The sequence below is a fragment of the Anoplolepis gracilipes genome, chromosome 13 (assembly GCF_047496725.1).
Source record: "Anoplolepis gracilipes chromosome 13, ASM4749672v1, whole genome shotgun sequence".
Lineage (NCBI taxonomy): Eukaryota > Metazoa > Arthropoda > Insecta > Hymenoptera > Formicidae > Anoplolepis > Anoplolepis gracilipes.
In genome coordinates this window covers 248,572-269,412 of record NC_132982.1, presented here as the reverse complement: position 1 = coordinate 269,412, position 20,841 = coordinate 248,572, and the positions used below count along the sequence as shown (strand labels likewise).

The 20,841-nt window shown below is 54.4% G+C and overlaps 3 protein-coding genes across 3 annotated transcripts; 1 reads left to right on the top strand and 2 right to left on the bottom strand.

Annotated features, from left to right (window-relative positions):
* Positions 1-1,732: 1,732 nt before the first annotated feature.
* Positions 1,733-2,083, top strand: LOC140672714 (uncharacterized). Its single transcript, XM_072905099.1, has one exon. The coding sequence runs from the start codon at positions 1,733-1,735 to the stop codon at positions 2,081-2,083; it is 351 nt and encodes a 116-aa protein (XP_072761200.1).
* Positions 2,084-16,784: 14,701 nt separating this feature from the next.
* On the bottom strand, positions 16,785-17,162 carry LOC140672713 (uncharacterized). Its single transcript, XM_072905098.1, has one exon. It carries the CDS (start codon positions 17,160-17,162, stop codon positions 16,785-16,787), a length of 378 nt encoding a protein of 125 aa, XP_072761199.1.
* Positions 17,163-18,837: 1,675 nt separating this feature from the next.
* Positions 18,838-19,817, bottom strand: LOC140672712 (uncharacterized). Its single transcript, XM_072905097.1, has 2 exons — positions 19,805-19,817; positions 18,838-19,472 (listed from the first exon to the last, which is right to left on the bottom strand). Exons 1-2 carry the CDS (start codon positions 19,815-19,817, stop codon positions 18,838-18,840), a joined length of 648 nt encoding a protein of 215 aa, XP_072761198.1.
* Positions 19,818-20,841: the final 1,024 nt, after the last annotated feature.

The window sequence follows — 20,841 nt, the reverse complement described above, 5'->3', positions numbered from 1 at the left end:
TGAATTTGTCCTGGACGCCGTGCATTACTGGGTACATCATCCACCTCGAGGCGGGGACACAGGTAGGTGGACCCTCACAAAGCTGGACCCCAAGAAACTAGAAGAGGCCTTAATGACCATTTTGTGGGGTATCCCGGAGGGAGAGGAAAGGCGGGACATTAACCTGGATGTGGAATGGTTGCGGGGCGTTATGCGCGAAGTCTGCGACGCAGCCATGCCACGCGCCAGGGTCCTCCGCCCACGTCACGCCGTCTATTGGTGGACGGAGGAAATAGCGCAATTAAGGCGCTCCTCTGTCCAGGCGCGACGCACCCTCTTTCGTATTCCCAGAAGAAGAAACCCGGAGATCCGAGAGGAGGCCTTGGCTGCCTATAGGGCCGCAAGATGCGCCCTTAGCGCCACTATCAGTAAGTCCAGGGCCAGTTGTTGGGATGAGCTACTGTCATCCCTCAACACGGACCCATGGGGGCGTCCATACAGAATAGTTCTGAATAAGTATAGGAACTGGACACGCCCCCCGTCACGGAATCCCTGGATACTCCCGTCCTCAGGAATGTTGTGGACACCCTCTTCCCGCTAGTGGTTTAGGAGTCCACACTCAACTGGGGTCCCGGCCTGGGGGGACCTTATGAACTAGAGGAGGACGAGGAGATATCCAGCAACGAACTTCAGCGCGCCGTCAAAAGAATAAGATCAAGAAAAGCTCCTGGCCCTGACGGCGTGCTTGGAAAGATATGGGTCTGGGCACTGGACTTTCTGGGAGAACGTCTGAGGTACATATTTAATAAATGCCTCAGACATGGCGCTTTCCCCCAGCAATGGAAGCAGGCTAAATTGGTCCTGCTCCCCAAGGAAGGCAAGGAAGAAGGAACCCCGTCGGCATATAGACCAATATGCCTGCTGGACGAGGTCAGCAAGATCTTTGAGAGGATCATTGCAAACCGACTTGTTCGACATATATCCCGAGAGGGTGGTCTCCACGAGGAGCAATATGGCTTCCGCGAGGGACGTTCGACTGTGGATGCGATTAGTCGTGTTACGTCCCTCACGGAGGAAGCCGTGGAAGGGGGCGGGGTGGCACTTGCGGTATTACTAGATATCGCAAACGCCTTCAACACCCTGCCCTGGGATAGAGTAATGGATGCCTTGTTGCGATACAGGGTCCCTCCCTACCTTGTGGAGATCATCAGACAATATTTCCGGGATAGGAGCCTGGAGTTCGTCACACAAGACGGACTCCAATGCCGACGGGAAATTCGATGCGGGGTTCCGCAGGGGTCAGTCTTAGCTCCCCTACTGTGGAATCTCACATACAACCGAGTCCTTTGCCTTCCTCTCCCTCGTGGCTGCCACGCCATCTGCTATGCAGACGACACATTAGTGCTGGCCGCGGGGAGCAGCTGGGGGATACAGCAGCCAAGGCCGAAACAGCGGTGGCAGCCGTGGTACAAAACATCACTGGTATGGGTCTTAGAGTGGCGGCTCAAAAAACCGAGGCTCTTTACTTTCACAGTAAATCCTCTGGGAAACCGCCAAGGACTCATATCCGGGTGGGAGGTACTTCTATCTCGGTGGGGAACCGGCTTAAATATCTCGGTCTCCTACTGGACGGCGAGTGGAAGTTTGGACACCACTTCAATGTCCTTGCCCCAAGGTGAAGCGCTTCTCCACGGCGTTGGGTAGGCTCCTGCCAAACCTTGGGGGACCGGATGGTCGAGTCCGCCGTATATACATGGGCACCGTAAATGCAGTAGCCCTGTATGAATGCCCAATATGGGCGACGGATCTCGCGGCCATGCGTTATGCAAAGGACAAGTTCCGACGCATACAGCGCAGCATGGCCGTGAGGGTGATAAGGGCCTACCGCACGGTGTCCCATACGGCGGCCACGGTCCTGGCGGGTTCGCCCCCCTTGGAGTTCCTGGCCGCAATGTACGCGGAGCGGTATAATTGGGAAAGGGGGCTCAGGAGGGGTCATAGCCCTCTACCAGCCAGGGTCAAGAAGACCATCCAGATCCACGCCCAGCGGTCTATGGTGGAGAGATGGAGTGCCCACCTATCTGACCCGAAGACTGCGGGTTAAAGAACCCGCGTTGAGGCCGTCCGGCCCTGTCTACAAGAATGGTTAGACAGGGCCCGAGGTGAGGTATCCTTTAGGATGACACAGGTGCTCACCGGGCATGGGTGCTTTGGTGAGTACCTGTGTCGAATCGGCAAGGAAGGTACCACGGCCTGCCACCATTGTGAGGAGGTAAGAGACACGGCGCGGCACACGCTGGAGAAGTGTCCGGCGTGGGACACGCTGCGCCGTGATCTCTGTTCAGTGGTTGGCAACGACCTCTCGTTGCCAACCATGGTTACGAAGATGTTGGGTGATGAGAGATCCTGGAAGGCGATCGTCTTCTTCTGCGAACAAGTTATGACGCAGAAGGAGGCGGCCGAGCGCATACGCCGACAAGAAGAGGCGGCGGCAGAAGCGGCGATTGCGGCCGCTGCAGCGGCTGTTGTAGATGACAGCAGCGAGGAGGAACAGGAGAAGGAGAGTGACTCCGATGGGAGCTTGGGTCCCTCCTTGCATCGGCTACCCCCACTGACAATGAAGCTAAGGCCTTGACGAGCAATTGAGGGGGGACAATCCAGTCGCCCTCTCCTCAAAGGAGAAGATGACATTAGAGGGGGGCATGGTTGGGGATTGGATGTCTCCACCAAGTGCTCCCCTCCCCCTTATTAGCCCCCCTAGTAACAAACAGGATGGCGAGGAGGTAATAAGATCCCCCCTCATGGTCGCTAAACGCAAATGAGAAAATTAAAAAAGAGAGGGGCCAATAGGCCCCTCTATAAAAACCACACCTCAACGAAAGGTGGCTGGAATGATGTTCCCCCAACCAGAGACGGACGTCTGCTTTAGAGACGGTTGCGTCTCTCCCTCGGGACCTGGGTAGTGCAGGCGGGGGCCTGCATTGCCCTGTGTCGGGTCCCAGAGGAAGGTGGACGGGCGGCGTGGCCCCACTCGTTCACAAAAATAGAAGAAATCAGGTAGGACATCAACAGTCCTATCTGGGAAGGAGACTCAGCGAAAGTCAAATGTCGCCGAGTCTTAAGCGCGGAGGGGACCCACAGTCAGGGATACCGAAGTAATGTAACTGCGAGTCCCGGATCCCTGCCTGCCCCTCCATCGCGCGGAAGGCCACCGCAGGAGTTTTAGTTGGTAGTCCGGTGGTCCAATATGATCAGGACCACCGGGAGTCCAACATAACCACCATCCCTCTCCCGAGGGTGGTGGTATGCATCAAGCATTTCTCCTGCGTCAAAAAAAAAAGGTACACCCCATCATCACGGTGGTCCCCCACTGGACGGCCACCAAATCGTCTTCTTTCTCTAACATGGAGGCCAGAGCGGAATTCGCCGCCCTCGGTCTCCATGTTATGGACACGGAGCCCCGATCGTCCCGCACCCAAATCGGCCACCCCCAGGCCATAACCCTCTGCTGCGAGGCTGTGGACAAAAACGTCCTGCGCTTTGCGGCAGTGGTTCAGTTTGGCCTGAAGGATTTTAGCCTTCATTTTGGTTATTAAAGGCGATCAGGTCCTTCAAGGAATCTTCTGTCCCCACCTGGAGATTCCCCCAACCCTTCCCATCTAGGGGATGATCGGTAAGTAGACAATAGGTGGGGGAGGGTGAGGGCGACGTGGTTGCCGCTTCTGTTACAGATTCCAGGGTTGGAAGGTGGAGGGGGACAGAGGGGAGAAGAAGTGTTTTTCCTCTTCCTCCCTCCTCCCGTGGGCCCTCTACTACCTTAACCTTCACAGGTGGGGATTGGGCCTCTTAAGCGTTTCCCTGTGTCAAGGATACGGGGTCCTCCCTCGCATACCTTTTTCTTTTTTCCTTCCCAGTTCTGGCATCGACGTCCGTAACTTCCTCTCTATACTTGGGTAGCACAGCTACCTCAGGGGTTGCGGGGTGAGGATGGGCGGACGCCGATCCAAACGGGATATTCTCTTTCTTTTTGGGGGAGAGGGGGACGGCAGGGGGTTTGGTCCTCACGGCCCCTCCCCCTTCCTTTGCCGGTTTTTTCGGCTAAGGTTTTGTTACGGGGCAGACTTGCCGTCCAATCAAATGGTTGGACGGCCGCCCGCGCCCTGCACAAGTCGAACAGCTCGGGGTCTTGGCCGGGCAGTCCTTGGGTGTGTGAAGTTAGCATCTCAAATGTTAGAATCTCAAAAATAAACTTTATATTTACTTGCATCCAGCATAGTTCTACAGTTCCTGATAAGTTTTAACAAAAGTTCCGTCCAATTAATTATTAAAATCGAATTTTTAAAAATGAGATGCTAACTTCCGACAACACTTTACAGCATCTCACCATATTTCGAATACCTGATTACGGGGAAGTAAGAATAAAAAGAGTTCTATCGCCTAAACACGTCCTGTCAATAGTTCTGACGATTAAACAATTATTTTACCCAAAAAATTCATATTTTCGAACATAAATGTGAGATGCCGGTCGATTTTCGACAGTTCTGTATATTTTAAGACAGTCTAGTATAGTTCTGGTCATGTACATTAATTTCATAAAGAGTTCTGATGATAAAAATAATTAAACAAATTTTTAAACAATTGTTTTGCCCTAAAATCGGGTATTTTCTTATAAAGCTGAGATGCTGGTCATTTCTTGACACATATGTATATATATATATATAATTACATTTATAATTAATTAAATATTATATACTTCCATTATTAAAAAAATGTGTTAATAAAATAATCTTTTATATAATTCACTAATAATACCATTACTGTTGCTATTAAGTAGTATAGTAATAATTAAGTCAATAATTATTTTTTATTTTTATATTATATATATGTATATATACATACATACATACATATATTATACATACAAGGTTTCCCGAAATGACTGGTAAATATTTTAATGGCAGGTTCTTAAAACATTTTATATATATATATATATATAATATATATACAATATATATATAATTATATAGATTTATATATACTGTTACGTCCGTGTCAGCTATAAGGAAATCGATATATCGATCGGTCAAAAGTTTGAAAGAAAAACGAGCAAGAAGACGAGTCTGCTTTCGGACGTAACACTATATATATATGTTACGTCCTGTCGGCTCCACATTTTTCCTCCCACGAAATGAACAATAATCGTCCGATCGGTCACAAAAAACGGGTCGCGCAATAGAAAAGAACCGTTATTATCAAATAATGTTTAGACCTACTAAAAACGATATCTAAACAAATACCGGAAGGGATCAATAACGAAATCCTCTAAACAACGAAACAGGCAAACACAGCTGCATAATCTTAAGAAAGAAACAAATAATGCTACGCACTGTCGGCTCCACGTTTTTCCTCCCACGAAAATGAAGCAATAATCGCCCGACTAATCATAAAAAGGATCGCGCGACGAAAAATATTTTAAAATATTGAAAACGATGTCAAAAGAAACGACCGGAAAGGGTCGATAGTGAGATCCTCTAAATGAATAAATCGACAAACACAGCTGCATAATCTTAAGAAAGAAACAAATAACGCCGCTACGCACTGTCGGCTCCACGTCTTTACCTCCTATAAAGATAAAGCAATAATTGCCCGACCAGTCATAAAAGGGCCGCGGAACGAAAAAAATGTTTTAAACATTGAAATCGATGTTCAAAGAAATGACCGAAAAGGATCGATAGCGAGATCCCCTAAATAAATAAATGGATAAAAACAGCTGCATAATCCCAGGAGATAACCAAATGAAGAATCTCCAAATTTCCTAAGAGGCCGTACAGAGCCCACCAATCAGCAACAATCAAAAATAAGGAGGAGAAGGATCTCACCGAACGACAGCTTTTTACACGTCAAGATCTCAAAAATACTTCCGCCCAAATTGTTAACACGCCCTCAAGATTTAATATAAAAAGGGAAGACTCGCGCTTTATGAAGACCAAAAAATTTAAAATCAGTCGACAGTACAGCATCAGATTCATTCGGCACAGATTTTTCGGTCGTTCGCTAATTCAAGCAATTCGTTTTACACTGCGGGAGTCCCGATTACATCTTAAAATCTATTAGAGTCAGTGCTCAACAAAGACCACCCGCCAAGTAAGACCACAACTGGAGCCACAACTACACCAGCAGCTAAAAAAAACGCAACAAATCTGCCTAAATAGTAAGTTTAATTTCCTTCTCTTTTGTTTTGTTTTTTTTTTCTCATCGTCTCCTTTCTCCTTTATTCAACCCTGTTCTTTTACTAAGTATGCCTAAAATCGCACCGACTCGCCGATTCTCGCGAGCCAACCGAGACCATAGATCGGACGACACGACCGTGTGCGAAATCGCGCCGTAACACATATTACATTTTCGTAAATCTTTATTATTATTTTTTTTCCTCTTATTATAAACCATTGTAACAAATACCAACCAGAATAAAATCTTTAGAACCGCACTCTTTCCTCCTCTTTTCTGGTTGATGACCTCCGTACTTATGTAACACCCGCGATCCACACACACACACACACACACGCACACACTCATACAAATAATTTTAAAGCCGATATTAATAAGATCATATGTAAAATGGTAAGAATTAATTGAATAAATATTAATCTAAAAATTAAAATGATCGGTAAACTTATTTAACTCTCTCACTCCCTCCACGCGAAAGATCATATAAGGTCCCGTCCCGCGTAAAAGAGATTCGATTCTCTTACGAAAAAGGGACCACCGAGAGAGCGTTCGCCTAACAGAGTAATAACGACACCCGTCGTTTACCTGTTTGCTAACCTGCAGCTCGCTCGACCGAGTCACTCGTCGATAAGACTTTTGACATCGGAACAGTTCTTGTTACGCCCTTTCTCTGACTCATCCTCTCTACGGGCCTGGACGTAACATATATATATATATATATATATATTTTATTTTATATTTTATATATAATTATACATAAAAATATATATATGTATTTATAAAAATAAATAAAAAAAAAAGAAAATAAATAGAGTTTTTAATTTACTTTAAATTAATATTTAATATTAATATATGTATAATTTAATCATTAATATTTAAAAAAATTTTATGAAGATATCTAAATTTTTGTAATATTACGCAGCATAACGTTATCTTCCGTAAATAAGTTACATTTTTATATAAGTATTGTAAATTTACAGTTAAATGCTCGTTGGTTCATTTGTGACAAACCATGAATTCGATCAGATATTGATATTGTGTTATAAACCCGGTAAAAAATTTTTATATATAATCAGACAAAAATAGTCGTATCTAATTATACAAATTTATACGAAAATATACGAAATTTGTCCATTTTATATATAATTATTAATAATTATACATAAAATGTTGCAGGCATTGTGTATAAGTATGTATAAGCTTACATATACATAATTCTAATTGTAGCTATCAATCCATTTATATATAAATATACGTAACGTTTTATACGGTGTCATCTATAATAAGGACTCCTCCGGAAGGGAGGACGCTCTTCAGGCGGGCGCGCTAAGGCCCTCGCGTAGTGTCTTCGTTACTCCTCAACCCCCGCCCAGCCACGCTCCAGTTTAAGGGCTTTCGCCCCCGGCGTACTATGTGGCGCTCACCATCATTTCCGCCGCATCCGACCGTCGCGTCTGTAGCAGGGACCGATTCGTACGCGTCCAACACCCAGGTATGCATGCCGGTGCTATGCATCCTGCCCGAGCCGGGGTCCAAGAGAAAATCCGGCTAAAGATGCGCTCTTAGCTCCCTCCACTCCGGTTTCCCGGGGCTTCAGGACAGAGCCTCCCCACCACGTCAAGGTGGCGCATTATTGAGGAGGAACCTAACCTAACCTTTTTTTTTTTTCGTGAGGAAAATGCATTACGCATCCCCCCGGAATGTGGATATCCGGGGGGTATGTGGGACTCTCCCTATTTAAGGGCATACCCAATAAAAACCTCACGAGTGGCATTTTCGGCGATTGTAGGGGAGACTCCTGGAACTAGCGATGCAATACTTCAGGAGCCTCCCCTTGCCGCACTCCTTAGTTGGAGTTCTTCCTGGGAGGGAGGGGAAAAAAAAAATATCTTATACTCCCCTCCTCTCCGAATCAAACTTTTACTCAGCGACGGGAAGGCCACTACCTCCTCCCGTCGTGTCTTCTCTTCCCCCTGATGGGGGGGGGGAAAGAGTCGAGACTTTAGAGATCTCGACCCTCATTTCATCTGGGAAGGGGGGGGTTCAAAAGGGAGGGCAAAAAGAAGGGTAATTAAGGGAGGGAAGGGCGAGCATAACCAGTCTGCTCCCTCCCCCCACTTACTGTCATTTCGGCGGCGCTCCCATGGGTGTCGATGGGTGCGCCGTCGCCGGTGGCGACGATGACGGCGGCAGGTGCGGCGAGGGTCGAACTAGCCGGACCGTCTCCGGACGTAAGAGGGGCCCAGGTGGTGGGGGAGGTTGGGGTCTCCTGCCAGGAGCCCTTCCCCTCGCCCGTCCCGGTCTACGCTCCCTCTCGGCGCTTTCTTTCTGGGCCATGACCGCCTCGCAAAAGGCGGCCACGGCTCTCCAGTTGTCCTCGCTGCCGAGCATCTTGATGACGACGCTCGGCAGCGCCAAGTCGTCCCCGATAGTCCAGGTTAGGACGTCGCGCTCGTCCCTCCAGGCTGGGCATGCTTGGAGGGTGTGTTGCGCGGTGTCCTTCTCGTGGCCGCAATGGTGGCAGGCCTCGCTTGCCTCCAGTCCGATGTGGTGCAGGTACTCTCCGAAACACCCATGTCCGGAGAGCACCTGTGTCATCCTAAACGTACTGTTGTCCCACGCTCTGTCCAGCCACTCCTCCAGACAGGGCAGGGCGGCCGATATAGTCCTCTCCCCGGATGTTGGGGGGCGCTCGTGCAGCGACGCGATCCATCGCTGCTCGAGGGACTTTTTCTCCTGGAGCTTCCAAGTGCCCAGTATCCTGGCCGGGATCTTGGCGACTCCTCCCCTGCGTGCCGCGGATTTCCGGTCATACAAACGTCTGTATGAATCCGCGACCATATGCAGGGGGGGAGTCCGGCCAGGATGGTGGCCGCCGCGTGCGACACCGTCCTATAGGCTCGGACGAGACGAATGGCCAACCTGCGTTGGACGCGACGCATCGCGTCTTGTATGCGTCTAGTGGCCATCGCCTCGCCCGCCCACACCGGTGCTGCATACATCAGTATGCTAAGGACGATGTGCGCGTAGACGCGGCGCACCCGACCGTCCGGCCCTCCAAGATTCGGCAGCAAGCGTCTAATCGCTGCCGCCGCCTTCTCCGCTCTCGGGACCAGGCGGTCAAAGTGACCCGCGAAGTTCCATCGGCCGTCGATGTGGAGCCCCAGGTATTTAATTTGGGACCCCACTGGGACAACAGTACCGTCCACATTTAGTCGGGAGGCTCCCCAGCGGCCCGGCGGTCGTAGAAGTAGACCGCCTCGGTCTTGCTGGGGGCCACCCTCAGGCCAATCCGGCTTATGGCCCTCACTAGGCCTGCCACCCCTTCGTTAGCCCTGTTTAGGGCTTTCCCCCAGTTGTCCCCCTCGGCTACCAGCAGGGTATCGTCGGCATACCCGATGACCCGGCAGTCGAGGGGGAGGGCGGTATGGAGGACCCCGTCGTACCCGAGGTTCCACAGCAGCGGGCCCAACACCGAGCCCTGTGGGACCCCGCAGTACGCACGACGGGTGTGACCCCGGCCTTCTTGGTCCCTGTATTCGAGCCTACGGTGACCGAAGTAGGCTCGAATTTCCTTCACGAGGTAGTCGGGGACGCGGTGAGTGTTGAGCGCGTCCCCGATTGCCTTCCACAGGAGGGTGTTAAAAACGTTGGACACGTCCAAAGCGACGGCCAACGCCACCCTCTCGCGTTCCACAGCTGACTCCGTGAGGGCCCTGACGCGCAGTACGGCGTCCACCGTGGACCTGCTCTCACGGAAGCCGTATTGTTCCTCGTGAAGGGAAGGGACCTCATCGCGCGCCAGATGCTGGACGAGTCGGCGAACGAGAATCCTTTCGTATATTTTACCGACCTCGTCCAGCAGGCAAATCGGCCGGTACGATGACGGGTCACTTTCCTTCTTACCGCCCTTGTGGAGAAGAACCAACTTGGCTCTTCCCCACATTGGGGGGAATTCCTCTTCCGCGAGGCATCTATTAAAGATGCCTCTTAGCCACCCGGATAGGTTTGGCTCCTCCAGGACGAGCTTCCAAACGCGCCCTGGGATGCCGTCCGGGCCAGGGGCCTTGTTGTTCTTGACCCCCCGGACGGCATCCCTCAACTCCTCCTCAGTGATTTCGAGATCCCTGGACCAGGCCTCGGCAGCGCCGGTGTTCGCGCTGCCCCAATTGAGACCTCGGGGATCGGGTTTCGGCGGGAACAAGGTCCCGACAATTCGGTCCAGGGATCCCGAAGGGAGGGTTTCCGTCACGGGGGGCGCCCAGTGACGTAGTTTATCTGTCACTTACTTGTACGGGCGCCCCCACGGGTCGGCGTCTAGGGACGCGATCAGTTCGTCCCAAGATCTCGCCCTGGAGGAGCAGATGGCGACACTCAGCGCCACTCGAGCGGACCGGTAGTCGCCGAGTGCCTCGGCTTTCCAGGCCTCGTCACCACGGCGCTGGGCGCGTTTAAGGGCCCTTCTGGCTGCGACTGAGGAGCGTCGAAGAGACGCGATCTCCTCCGTCCACCAGTACGCAGCCCGGCGCGAGTGGGGCCTGCTCTTGGGCATGGAGAAGTCGCACGCCTGTGTGATCGAGTCTACCAGGCGCGCGACATCCTCCACCAGGCTCCCCACTCCCTCCTCTGGCGGATGGTGTTGCCAGAGGATGGCCTGGACGGCCGCCATTAACCTATTCGGGTCTAACTTTTTTAGATTCCATCGCGGCGGTGGCGCACCGCCGGTCGGGCTCCCGGGCTGGAGGGTGGTACAACCGAACTCGATGTATCGGTGGTCCGATAGAGTCTCTTGGTCGACCACCCCCCACGACCAATTTAGGCGTGCCGCGGAGGGAGTTATCATAGTGAGATCCACTATGGACGCCCCCCGCAGCAGCCGGTCGCACGTAGGCTCGTTGCCGGTGTTTAGCAGGCATAGCCCGAAGGCCCCCATCCAATCCAGTAGGACCTCTCCCTTGGGGGTGGTGAGCCGGTCTCCCCAGGCTTGCGCTCTGGCGTTGAAGTCACCGGCCACCACCACCTCCTGGGGGAGTATGCTGCGTATGCAGTGCTCTAACTCCCCCAGATACAGCTCAAATTGGGAGAGGCCCCAACTAGGCGGTGCGTAACACGCCACTACCGCGATGGATCCCCATTTTACAGCCACATACCCCTTTCCTGCCTTGAGTAAGGAACAGGGCGGGTTGTGGTTGTCCGATCCGCGTATGACCGCGACCGTACCAGAGCCGTCCACCCTCCAATTAGGGTGTTTTGATGGTGGTCGGTACGGCTCCGACACGATCGCCATTCCTATACCACGCTCGGCGATAGTCTGCAGGAGTAAGTCCTGCGCCCGCCGAGCGTGGTTAATGTTTGCCTGTATAAATTTACAGGCCCTTATTGATGTCGGTAGGATGGGCCCCCGTCGTTTTAGTCTCCCCTCCACAGGGCCGTGGAAGGGGGCTCCATCCGTGTCCGATGTCATATTACCCACTGGCTCAATTGCGCCCGGAGTAAGGGTGTCTCCTTTTACGTTACCACGCTTAGGGTCTAAGCGTGGCTTTTTTCGGGGCTTGGGGGAGTCGGAGCGAAGCTCTTTGCCCCCCGCGCCCTCTTCGTTTTCTTCCCTGACCGAGTTCGCGCTCCGCTTGCGACACTCCGATGTGTACATCGGCGCGGGCACAGACTCGGCTGGGACCGTTTGTTTCGCTTGTGGGACTTCTCCCACAACGACCTCCATCAGGGACGGAATTGAGTTCCCATTGTCGATTCCCCCCTTTACCTCTCCCACCGAAAGGGTGGGTTTTTTGGAGGGAGGAATCTGTTTGACCTTCTTCCTGTTGGGTTTTTTCGGAGGGTGGCAATTCATGCCCCCCATCCTGTGCCCCGCGGGTGCCCCAAAGTCAGCACAGAGTGCGCAGTGCACTCTTTGTTCTGTGCAGGAGTTGGCCTTGTGGCCCTCTTTGCCTCAGCGGAAGCACATGTTGGCGCAGGATCGGTCGCTGCCGCATTGCTGCTGCACATGCCCCTCCTCCATGCACTTAAAGCATCGGAGGGGGAGCCGCGGCAACAGCTCGATGGGTAATTTGTACCACAATATCGATACCTTACCCATCTGTGCCAATTTGTTTGCCGCGTCTATCGGACACTGCACCAACACAGTATTGAGGCCGGTGCGGGGGGCCTTAACAAACGCTTCCACCCTGACATCTGAAAACCCGCATTTACCCTCCCCGGAGATTGCGGCAACAATCTCCGCCCGGGTAAGGGAGTCCTCCAGCCCCCGAATGCGGAGGTCGGCCATTTTCTGGAAGCACGTGACTCGCACCCCTTCGTTGTCCCCGGTCACCTCTCTCACACGTTCGGCGAGTTGTCCCGCCTTGCGTGTCTTGTCCTCACCGGAAATCTCAAGGATTAAGGCTCCGGTGAGGCCTTTCCTTATCTTGAGGCTTTCTTCTTTGATTCCCAGTTGGTCAAGTTTAACCTCCTTTCTGATAGCGGCCATGTTCTCGCCATATTTCCCTTCTGGGCAAGTTATCATGACCGCCGAGGTTTTGGGAACCTTCCTTTTACCGGGTTTCTCTCCCCCCTTTACCTGCCCCCGCCTCTGCTTACCCTGTTCACTGGGCGGTGACCGGGCCACAGCAACGGGTACGGTTTTGGAGGGGAGGGGAGTCTGTCCTACCTTCCTCTTTCCCTTACGTCCGACCACCACGCTCCACGAAGTTTCAGTGGTCGGAGAGGAGCCATATGTCCCGGGGTCTGTCGACTTCTTGTCGAAGGGCCCCGGGCCTAATGGTCCTCCGTCAGAGGGTGGAGCCTTAGAGGGTTCCGCATCTTGGCGAGATTTCCTTCCAGGTTTCTTAGCGGCTGCGGGTGTCGGCAGAGGAGGAAGGGGAGAGATCTTGGTGTTACGAACCTGGCTTTCTCCCTTCTTTCTTTTCTTGGACGCTTTTTCCTTCTCTTGACTGCTTTTGGCTGAAACAGTATCCTGCTTCTTGGGCTGAGTTAGCGAGGGGATCTCAGCCTCGGCCTTCTTCCCCATTGGCGGCTGGGTGTGTGCGTTCAGGGAAGCAGATTGGACCGCCTCCCCCTGCCCGTTCGTTGCTTCGAAGAATCGCAGCATTCTTTCCCTCAAGTCAACACCGATTTGTAGATGTTGATTGAGGGCTTCGTAAAGTATTGCAAACTCGCCCTGGACTGGAGAGCGAGTGATTGGAGGAAGGGGTTGAAAGAATCCACTCAAAAGGGGCCCCTGTGCCTCCGTTACGCTCGCGGCCTGCGGTTCTACCTCCATGCAGGGGTCACCAGCCAGGCCCGGGGACACGCATGCCGGAGATAGTCCGCCCCTTCTCAAGGCGGTCTTTTTTGGGGAGACATTTTGGGGCGTCCTCAGCCTGAGAGAATGCCACCCCCCGCTGTCGGAATATGAATCCCGGTCAGATTCAATGCGGTTCCGTCTTTTCCGTTTCCTGCCCCCCTTCTCCTTTTCACTTTTTGTGATGCTTCCCTCTTCGATCAGGCGAGTACTGAGCTGGTTCGTCAGCACTTTTACCTGATCGGCGAGTTCCGCCATCTGCTTTTTGAGCTCGCTCGTCTCCTTTTCTTTCTCGGCTTTGAGGAGCTCCAATTGGTGCCGAAGTTCCTCCGCTTCAGCGTTGCTCGGAGAGGACTGTGTAGTCCTATCATGAAGGACTGCTGTGGCAGCCATGATGGACGCCACTGCCTTCTTCATCTCCCCTTCTAGTGGGCCCTTTATGTTCCTGGAGACCTGCAGACTCTTAAAAATGGTCACGCAGTTGGCTATCGTGTCGGACACCACAGCTGGTGTCGGAGAGTGGCGGAACATCTCCCTCGCCACCCTCTGGATGTCCTGGCATCTCTCCCAGGCCTGTCCATCGGGCATTGAGGCACTTAGGGCCCAATCTGTGTCCTCTCTCTCTCTGGCCTCTTCCTTTGCTCTGGCCTTTGCCTCCCTTTTTTCTTTGGTCCCTTCACCCGTGGTGATGGGCCTTCCTCTGCCTCTCTTGACGGAGCTGATGTCGGACTGCTCGTCCTCCGAGCCAGCATAGTACGAACCAGCGTGTGATCCTGCTTCGTACTCGTCAGGATCACCCGCCACGCTACTGGCGCGTGATCCTGCTGGGAACGCCGAGTCCTCATCACTAGGAGCGGGAGTTATACCTGTAGCGGTATACTTGCTTCTTTTCCCGCTCACTCGGCAGCTATGGCATACATGCCTTGCGCTATGAGGGCACTTGCTCGTCTTTTTGGCCATTGGAAATTGGAGGTATCTCCTTTCTAACGCCTCCCTCGCTGCCTTACCATCCTGAATAGCCGTGATGGTAGGCTTGCCGCCAGATGTCGATGGCCCTGGGTACGAAGGCATATCTTTCTTCTCAGAGCCCTCGGGTACTTCGGGGATTTTAAAGGTCTCCTCAGTCGCTCCGTCCGCAGACAATTCTGCGGTGGGTTCCGCCTTGGTCTTCTTATTGGATTTGATTTTTTGAGAATTTATTGTTTCGAATAATCCCGCTCCCCGCTGCGGCTCCGTCACCCAGGGTGTACCCTCACCTGCCGCAGAGTGTCCCGAAACATGACCGGCAACACTCCACGACAGGGCCCCAAGTTCCCCCGGGGGGGTGACATACGACACGGGCCGGGGGATATACATCCCCGGCACTGGTCCCCGGTCCCTTACTCACCCATGGAGGTTTTGACGCCTCCATGGGCTTTCGGGGGTTCCCGGCCTCCGACCTCCGGGATACCGCAGCGGGTGGTGCCACCCGGGGGGCCTCATGAACGGTTGGGACTGGGTCGCCGCTCCCCGGCCCAGTCTTACCCGCCATGGCGACCAGCTTGCACGCGCCCTTGACGGAAGTTACCTCCCGCCAAAAGGGCCCCGACGATACACCGCTTCGGAAGGGAAACGGTCGCGATGCACCGTCGGGCTCCATCTCGCCGTCGAACGCTGCCTCGGAATACGTCCGAGCGGGTCCGACGGCCGGGCCGACCCGGCGCCGTCGGGCTATGCCCGTGCGGCTCGCGCCGGCCCTCCTCCGCCTCCCCGACCCCGACCTCGGAAAACGTCCGAACGGCTCGGAAGAGGCCCGGCCCGATGGGTCCGGGAGTTCCGGAGATCCATCGGCCCGTCTGCTCCTCTCGCGGCGCGCACTCAGGGGCAGAACCCACTGAGCCGCCTGCACGCGAGATGGAGCCCCACGACTGTGGGACGCCGGCCCATGCCAGCACCCACATCTCCCCGAGGGACGCCGCGCGGCGGGAACACCCACACGCGCGGAAACCCTCATGTGCCAGGAGCACCCAGCGGTGTGTCACGGGCGGGGAGCAGTCCTCCCCCAACGGTGCCGTACCACCGGGCGATTGCATTTAGGGCCGCCTACCCCTACCAGCGATTGGGTCCACGCTTTAGACCACCCCCAAGGGGGTGGGCGCAGTCCCTAAGGGAGTCGCTGGGCTCCCCTTGTACCCTTACTAAGGGTACGGTGCGCTCTTAGTTCCCCTTCCACCCTGGAGGTTCACCCAACTTGGCCGGAGCCGTGTGGGTGTTCCATGGGGTTTCAGGGTTAAGCCTCCTCACCACGACAAGGTGGCGCACGACGAGGAGGGTGGAGGACCTAACCTAACCTAGGTTAGGTTAGGTTAGGTTAGGTTAGGTTAACCTTTTTTTTTTTTTTTTCGAGGGGGAAATGCCTTTACGTATCCCCGGCCTGGTATTGGTTGGCCGGGGTATGTGGGACTTGCCGGCGCTAATAGAGTGCGCCGGAATACCCACTAAAACCCTTTCGGGTATCCTTCCCAGACGGTTTATGCATGGAGGAGGGCCTCGCCAACGGCACTATCCCTTCCCCTGCCCGTCTCACAAACACACACTTGAACCTAGGTCCAGCGGGCACCCTTTAAAGGAGTGTCCCTCCCCTAATACGACCCCGGGATACCAGCCGGGGTCTTCTTTTTTTCAGATTGCAGTTGACGGAGGTGGAATATCCGTTTCTTACCCCAACCTCCGTCTCTGCGTCTGTCCCACACAAGAGACGCCTAGGGGGAAAGATGATCGTGTCGCCCCTTTTATCGTCATCTTCGTCCTACTTCGATACCCACCCTACTGCCTGCCTCAACCCGTAGGTCTGTCTGCTCACTTACTAGTGGTTGACTTCCAAGGGTGGGGCTCTGGTGTTGGAGGTTCTCGCCCGAATTTCCAGAAGATGGAGGAGGAGTCTCACATTCCCTTTCCCGGCGTTTCTCTCGTCTTTTTTGCTCTCTTTCTCGCTCCACCTCCTCCTTTGTCCTGAGGACTACTCCACAGAAGGAGGCCACCGCCTTCCATTTATCCTCCCCCCTACCATAGTCTTTACTATGGCTAGATCCTCTTTCACGGCCAAGGACAATTCCGCCCGGCTTTTTACCCACGCAGGACATACCTCCAGGGTGTGCTGCGCCGAGTCCAGGGGGTCGGTGCAGTGGTGACACTTGCCCGTAAGTTCCTTCCCAATACGGCCCAGATATTCACCGAAACAGCCGTGCCCTGTAAACACCTGGGTCATACGGAAGGTCATTCCTCCCTTTCTCTTTTCTATCTAGGCCTCTAAGTGAGGCCCTATGGCCTCAACCACTCTACGCCCCGCAGCTCTGCCAGACGAAGAGAGCAACTGCTGCTTCCACCGTTCCAGCATTTTCTTATGGTGTTGCCGCCCCACCGCACTCCTCGCCCGGCAGACGATGTTCCGCCCCGCCTCCCGGAGCCCTCGCATGCGTCGGTACACATCGGTGTACATTCTCGCGAGAAGCTCCACGGGAGGAATCCCCGCCAAAGAAGTCGCCGCTTCAAACGACACTGTACGGTAGGCACGTACCACCCGTAATGCCATTTTCCTTTGGACCCCGTGTAAAATGCCCAGAGTCCTTTGGTTGTCGCTGATATCCTCGGTCCATACGGGTGCCCCATACAGTATCATAGCGTGGACCATCCATTCATACAGCCTCCTGACTCGACCGTCAGGAGGCTGTATGAACCTCCCAGGTTCGGAAGTAGACGGCCCAGCGCGGCAGCTGCTTTCTCCAGACGGGGGGCTAACTGGGCGAAGTGCGCGGCGAAGCGCCACCCACTGTCCAGGAGTAGCCCCAGATATTTGAGGGTATTTCCCACCTTTACCTCCACCCCCTCCACCATAACCCGAAGGCTCGGCGGCACACCTCTGGCACCTGGCCGGAACATGATTGCCTCAGTCTTCTGGGGCGCCACTATCAGGCCCAACTCCCTGATAGCCCGCGTAATACACGCCGTCGCTACCGTGGCTAGGGCCGAGGCCTCCCTTCCGTTTTCTCCCTCGGCTAACACGATCGTATCGTCCGCGTAGCAGACGACCGTGCAGCCGGGGGGGATGGCCGTCCTTATTACCCCGTCGAAGGCCAGGTTCCACAGGAGTGGTCCGATGACCGACCCCTGCGGAACCCCACACCCCACTCGTCTCGTAACCTCTACCGCATCCCTGTTGGTGTAATGCAGGGAGCGGTCGCTGAGGTACGATTGGATGATTCGGCGGAGGTATCCCGGCACGCCGAAGCAGGCCATGGCTCTTTGGATACACCTCCAGGGCAGGGTGTTAAAGGCGTTCGAGATGTCAAGAGACACGCCGATTGCCACCCTGCCCTCCCGCACCGCGGCCTCCGCAAAGGCGCGCACCCTCAGTACTGCGTCCACGGTTGATCTTCCACCGCGGAAGCCGTACTGCCGGTCATCCAAGTTCGGCCCTATGCTTTCAAAGTGCTTGACGAAACGATTGGCGTCTATCCTTTCCAGGATTTTGCCAGCCTCGTCGAGCAGACATATGGGCCTGAACGACGAGGAGGTCTCCGTGTCTTTGCCTTCCTTGTGCAAGAGGACCAGATTGGCCCTTTTCCACCTCTCAGGGAAGATTCCCAGTCTGAGGCACTCCGAATACAGGTGCGAGAGATGCCCACCTATCACCTCAAAGGCTCCACGTTTTCCTAGGGAGGCCATCGTGTCCGGGGGCCTTGGTGCCGCGGAGTCTTCTCCTGCACCTCTTCATTTAGTCTCCCGAGACCTTCAGCTCCTTCAACCATTCGGGTCCTTCCCCCGTAAGGATGGGGGAGAGGGTATCCTCCTTCTCGCACGGGGGAAAGAGCCCTCCGACCACCCGGTCCAGGGCTTCCGGGTCTCCGTAGCCGGTGGCCCTCTATTGCGGAGCTTCCCGAGAACCATCTGGTAAGGTCGTGCCCAAGGGTTCTCTTCTAACTGCACTAGGAGCTCGTCCTACGCCCTGGCTTTCGCCTTTTTGATCTCTAGGCGTAGGGCGTCCCAGGCCACTCTGTACGCCTGGTAGAGGCCTATCACTACCTCTACCGGCCTATCCCTCTTCTTGGCCCGGGCGTATATCCTCCTTTGGTGGACCGAGGATTGTCGCAATTCCGCGATCTCCCCGTTCCACCAGTACGCCGCTCTACAGCCTTGTCGACCAGCCTTGATCCGGGGCATTGACGCATCACATGCTTCAGACATGACGCCCCGGATCCACTCAACCTCCTGGTCGATGTCTTTACTGGCCTCTTTCGGTTTTCCTTTCCCCAACCATGTGGCTGAGAAAATCGAGGCCATAAAGGCGTCCTCGTTCATTTTCTTTGTGCTCCAGCGCCTAGGAGAGGTCGCGTCTCTCTCAGCTGTCGACGCTGGAGCACCTGCTCAGGTGTGACCACGAGGCCGTAGACTATGTACCTATGGTCCGACAATGTCTCGACCTCAGTGGCCACTCTCCACCCTAGCACCTTGTTGAGGGTCGCTGGGGATGCCCAGGTAAGGTCCACCACCGACTCCCCCCTTTCCCGTATGCAGGTGCTTATTCCTCTCTCATTGAGCAGCCTTAAATCCAGTGTCACGGCCCACTCCTCGACCGCGACACCTCGGCGGTCCGTTCTCGGGGAACCCCACGACATCGATTTTGCGTTAAAGTCCCCCGAGACTACCACCCGTCCCACTCCACTCCCGCTGATAATAGCGGAAAGAGAGTCCAACCTTTCGGCAAATCCTGAGAGGTCCAGGCTAGGCGGCAGGTAGACCCCGACGACCAAAACGGGTCCCCACCTGACCGCCACCCACCCTTTGCTCTTGCCCACCAGTGTGGCGGGAAATGAGGCCGGAGCATCCGCCCTCCATGTAATTGCTACGGAGCCCAAATCGTTCCCCACCCACGAAGGGTGCTCGGGGATCTGGTACGGCTCCGCAGCAATGTCCAAACCACAACTACGCTCTGCCAGAGTGTGCACAAACAAATCTTGCGCTTAACGGGCGTGGTTGAGATTTGCCTGCAGGACCTAAGCCGCCATTTATTTATTATTTAAATTTTGACTCGGGCCTGCCTCCGATTCCTTTAAAGAAGAGGGGCTTTCGGGGCCCCTTTCTCATTTTGTACCCTCTCCTTCAGGGGGGTACTCTAAGGGAAAGAGAATTTTATCCTCATCCTCCCCTTTGTTTCTCTTCTTCGCCTCGGTCTCACCCACCATCCCAGCTACCGCTGCTCCGGCGGTTACCGGCGGTACCCCCTCCAGGGTATTCTCCCCTTCTTTGATGTCGGGGACATACCTCGTTTCCTCATTCCCCTCCATTTCCTCCTCCCTCCTTTAGCTGCTTATTGGGGGGTGAGGAGCAAGAATTGTTAAGGTCTTTGGCCTTTTTCTCTAATTCTCTCTCTTTTTTCCTCTTCGGTTGCGACCTAGGGGTTGACGCGCCGTGAGGCGTGGGAGTTCCCACATCCATTGCCCTCTTTGACGCGTCCGGTCTTTCTCCCTTTATAGAGGAGGGTTTTCCGCCAGGGCTCTCCCCTGCGGGCCTGCGTGTTTCCCCACTAGGGGCCCCGGCAGTTCGCCCAGACATGCGGCCTCCCTGCGCTATGGGACAGGCCGCATTCCCTGCCCTATGTCTTGCCGGCTTCCCCCTATCCGCGCATATGGGACATCTGGGCGCCGCCCTACAGTCCGCTCGGTGTCCCTCCTCCCCGCACTGGAAGCAACCGAATCTCCGTTCCACGGCTGCCGTGCATCTAGACTGTACGTGTTCCCTACCCAGGCATTTAAAGCACTGGAGGGGCCTCTCCTCCAGCAATTCAACCCTGGTGTGGGCCCATCTAACCCTGATTCTGCCAGCTTTCGCCACCAAATTGGCGGCAGCTGCAGGGCATTTGGCCCACGCCAACCTCATCTCGTTGGGGGCTCTTCGAATCGCCCCCACCTTGATGTCCCCGTGAGCACATCCACCGACTTCTGCGATTGCGTCCCTTACCTCCGAAGTCTGGACTACGTCGTCCAGGTCTCGGAACAGGAGCTCCGCAGTCTTGGTAGGGAGGGACACTTTAACTCCCTCCACCCCCTCCAACGCCTTCCTAAGTTTGGAGGCAAGAGCCATAGCTTTTTGGCTGGCTCTCTCCCCTCCCACTTCATATATAATCGCCACTGTCAGGGCCCTCCTGTTCCTGATCTCTGTAATATTGGGCTCAGTCAGGTCGATCTGGCCCCTCGCATGGCGGACCATTTCGCTGTACTGCCCATCCGGGCATGTCAGGACAACCGCCGCAGTGCGGGGGACCCTTATCGGCCTGGGGGCACCAGCTCTCTTTTTCCCCC

What these genes read in the sequence shown, in the direction of transcription:
- LOC140672714 (XM_072905099.1), top strand. Translation starts at nt 1,733, where the DNA reads ATGGGCACCGTAAATGCAGTAGCCCTGTATGAATGCCCAATATGGGCG.
- LOC140672713 (XM_072905098.1), bottom strand. Translation starts at nt 17,162, where the DNA reads ATGATACTGTATGGGGCACCCGTATGGACCGAGGATATCAGCGACAAC.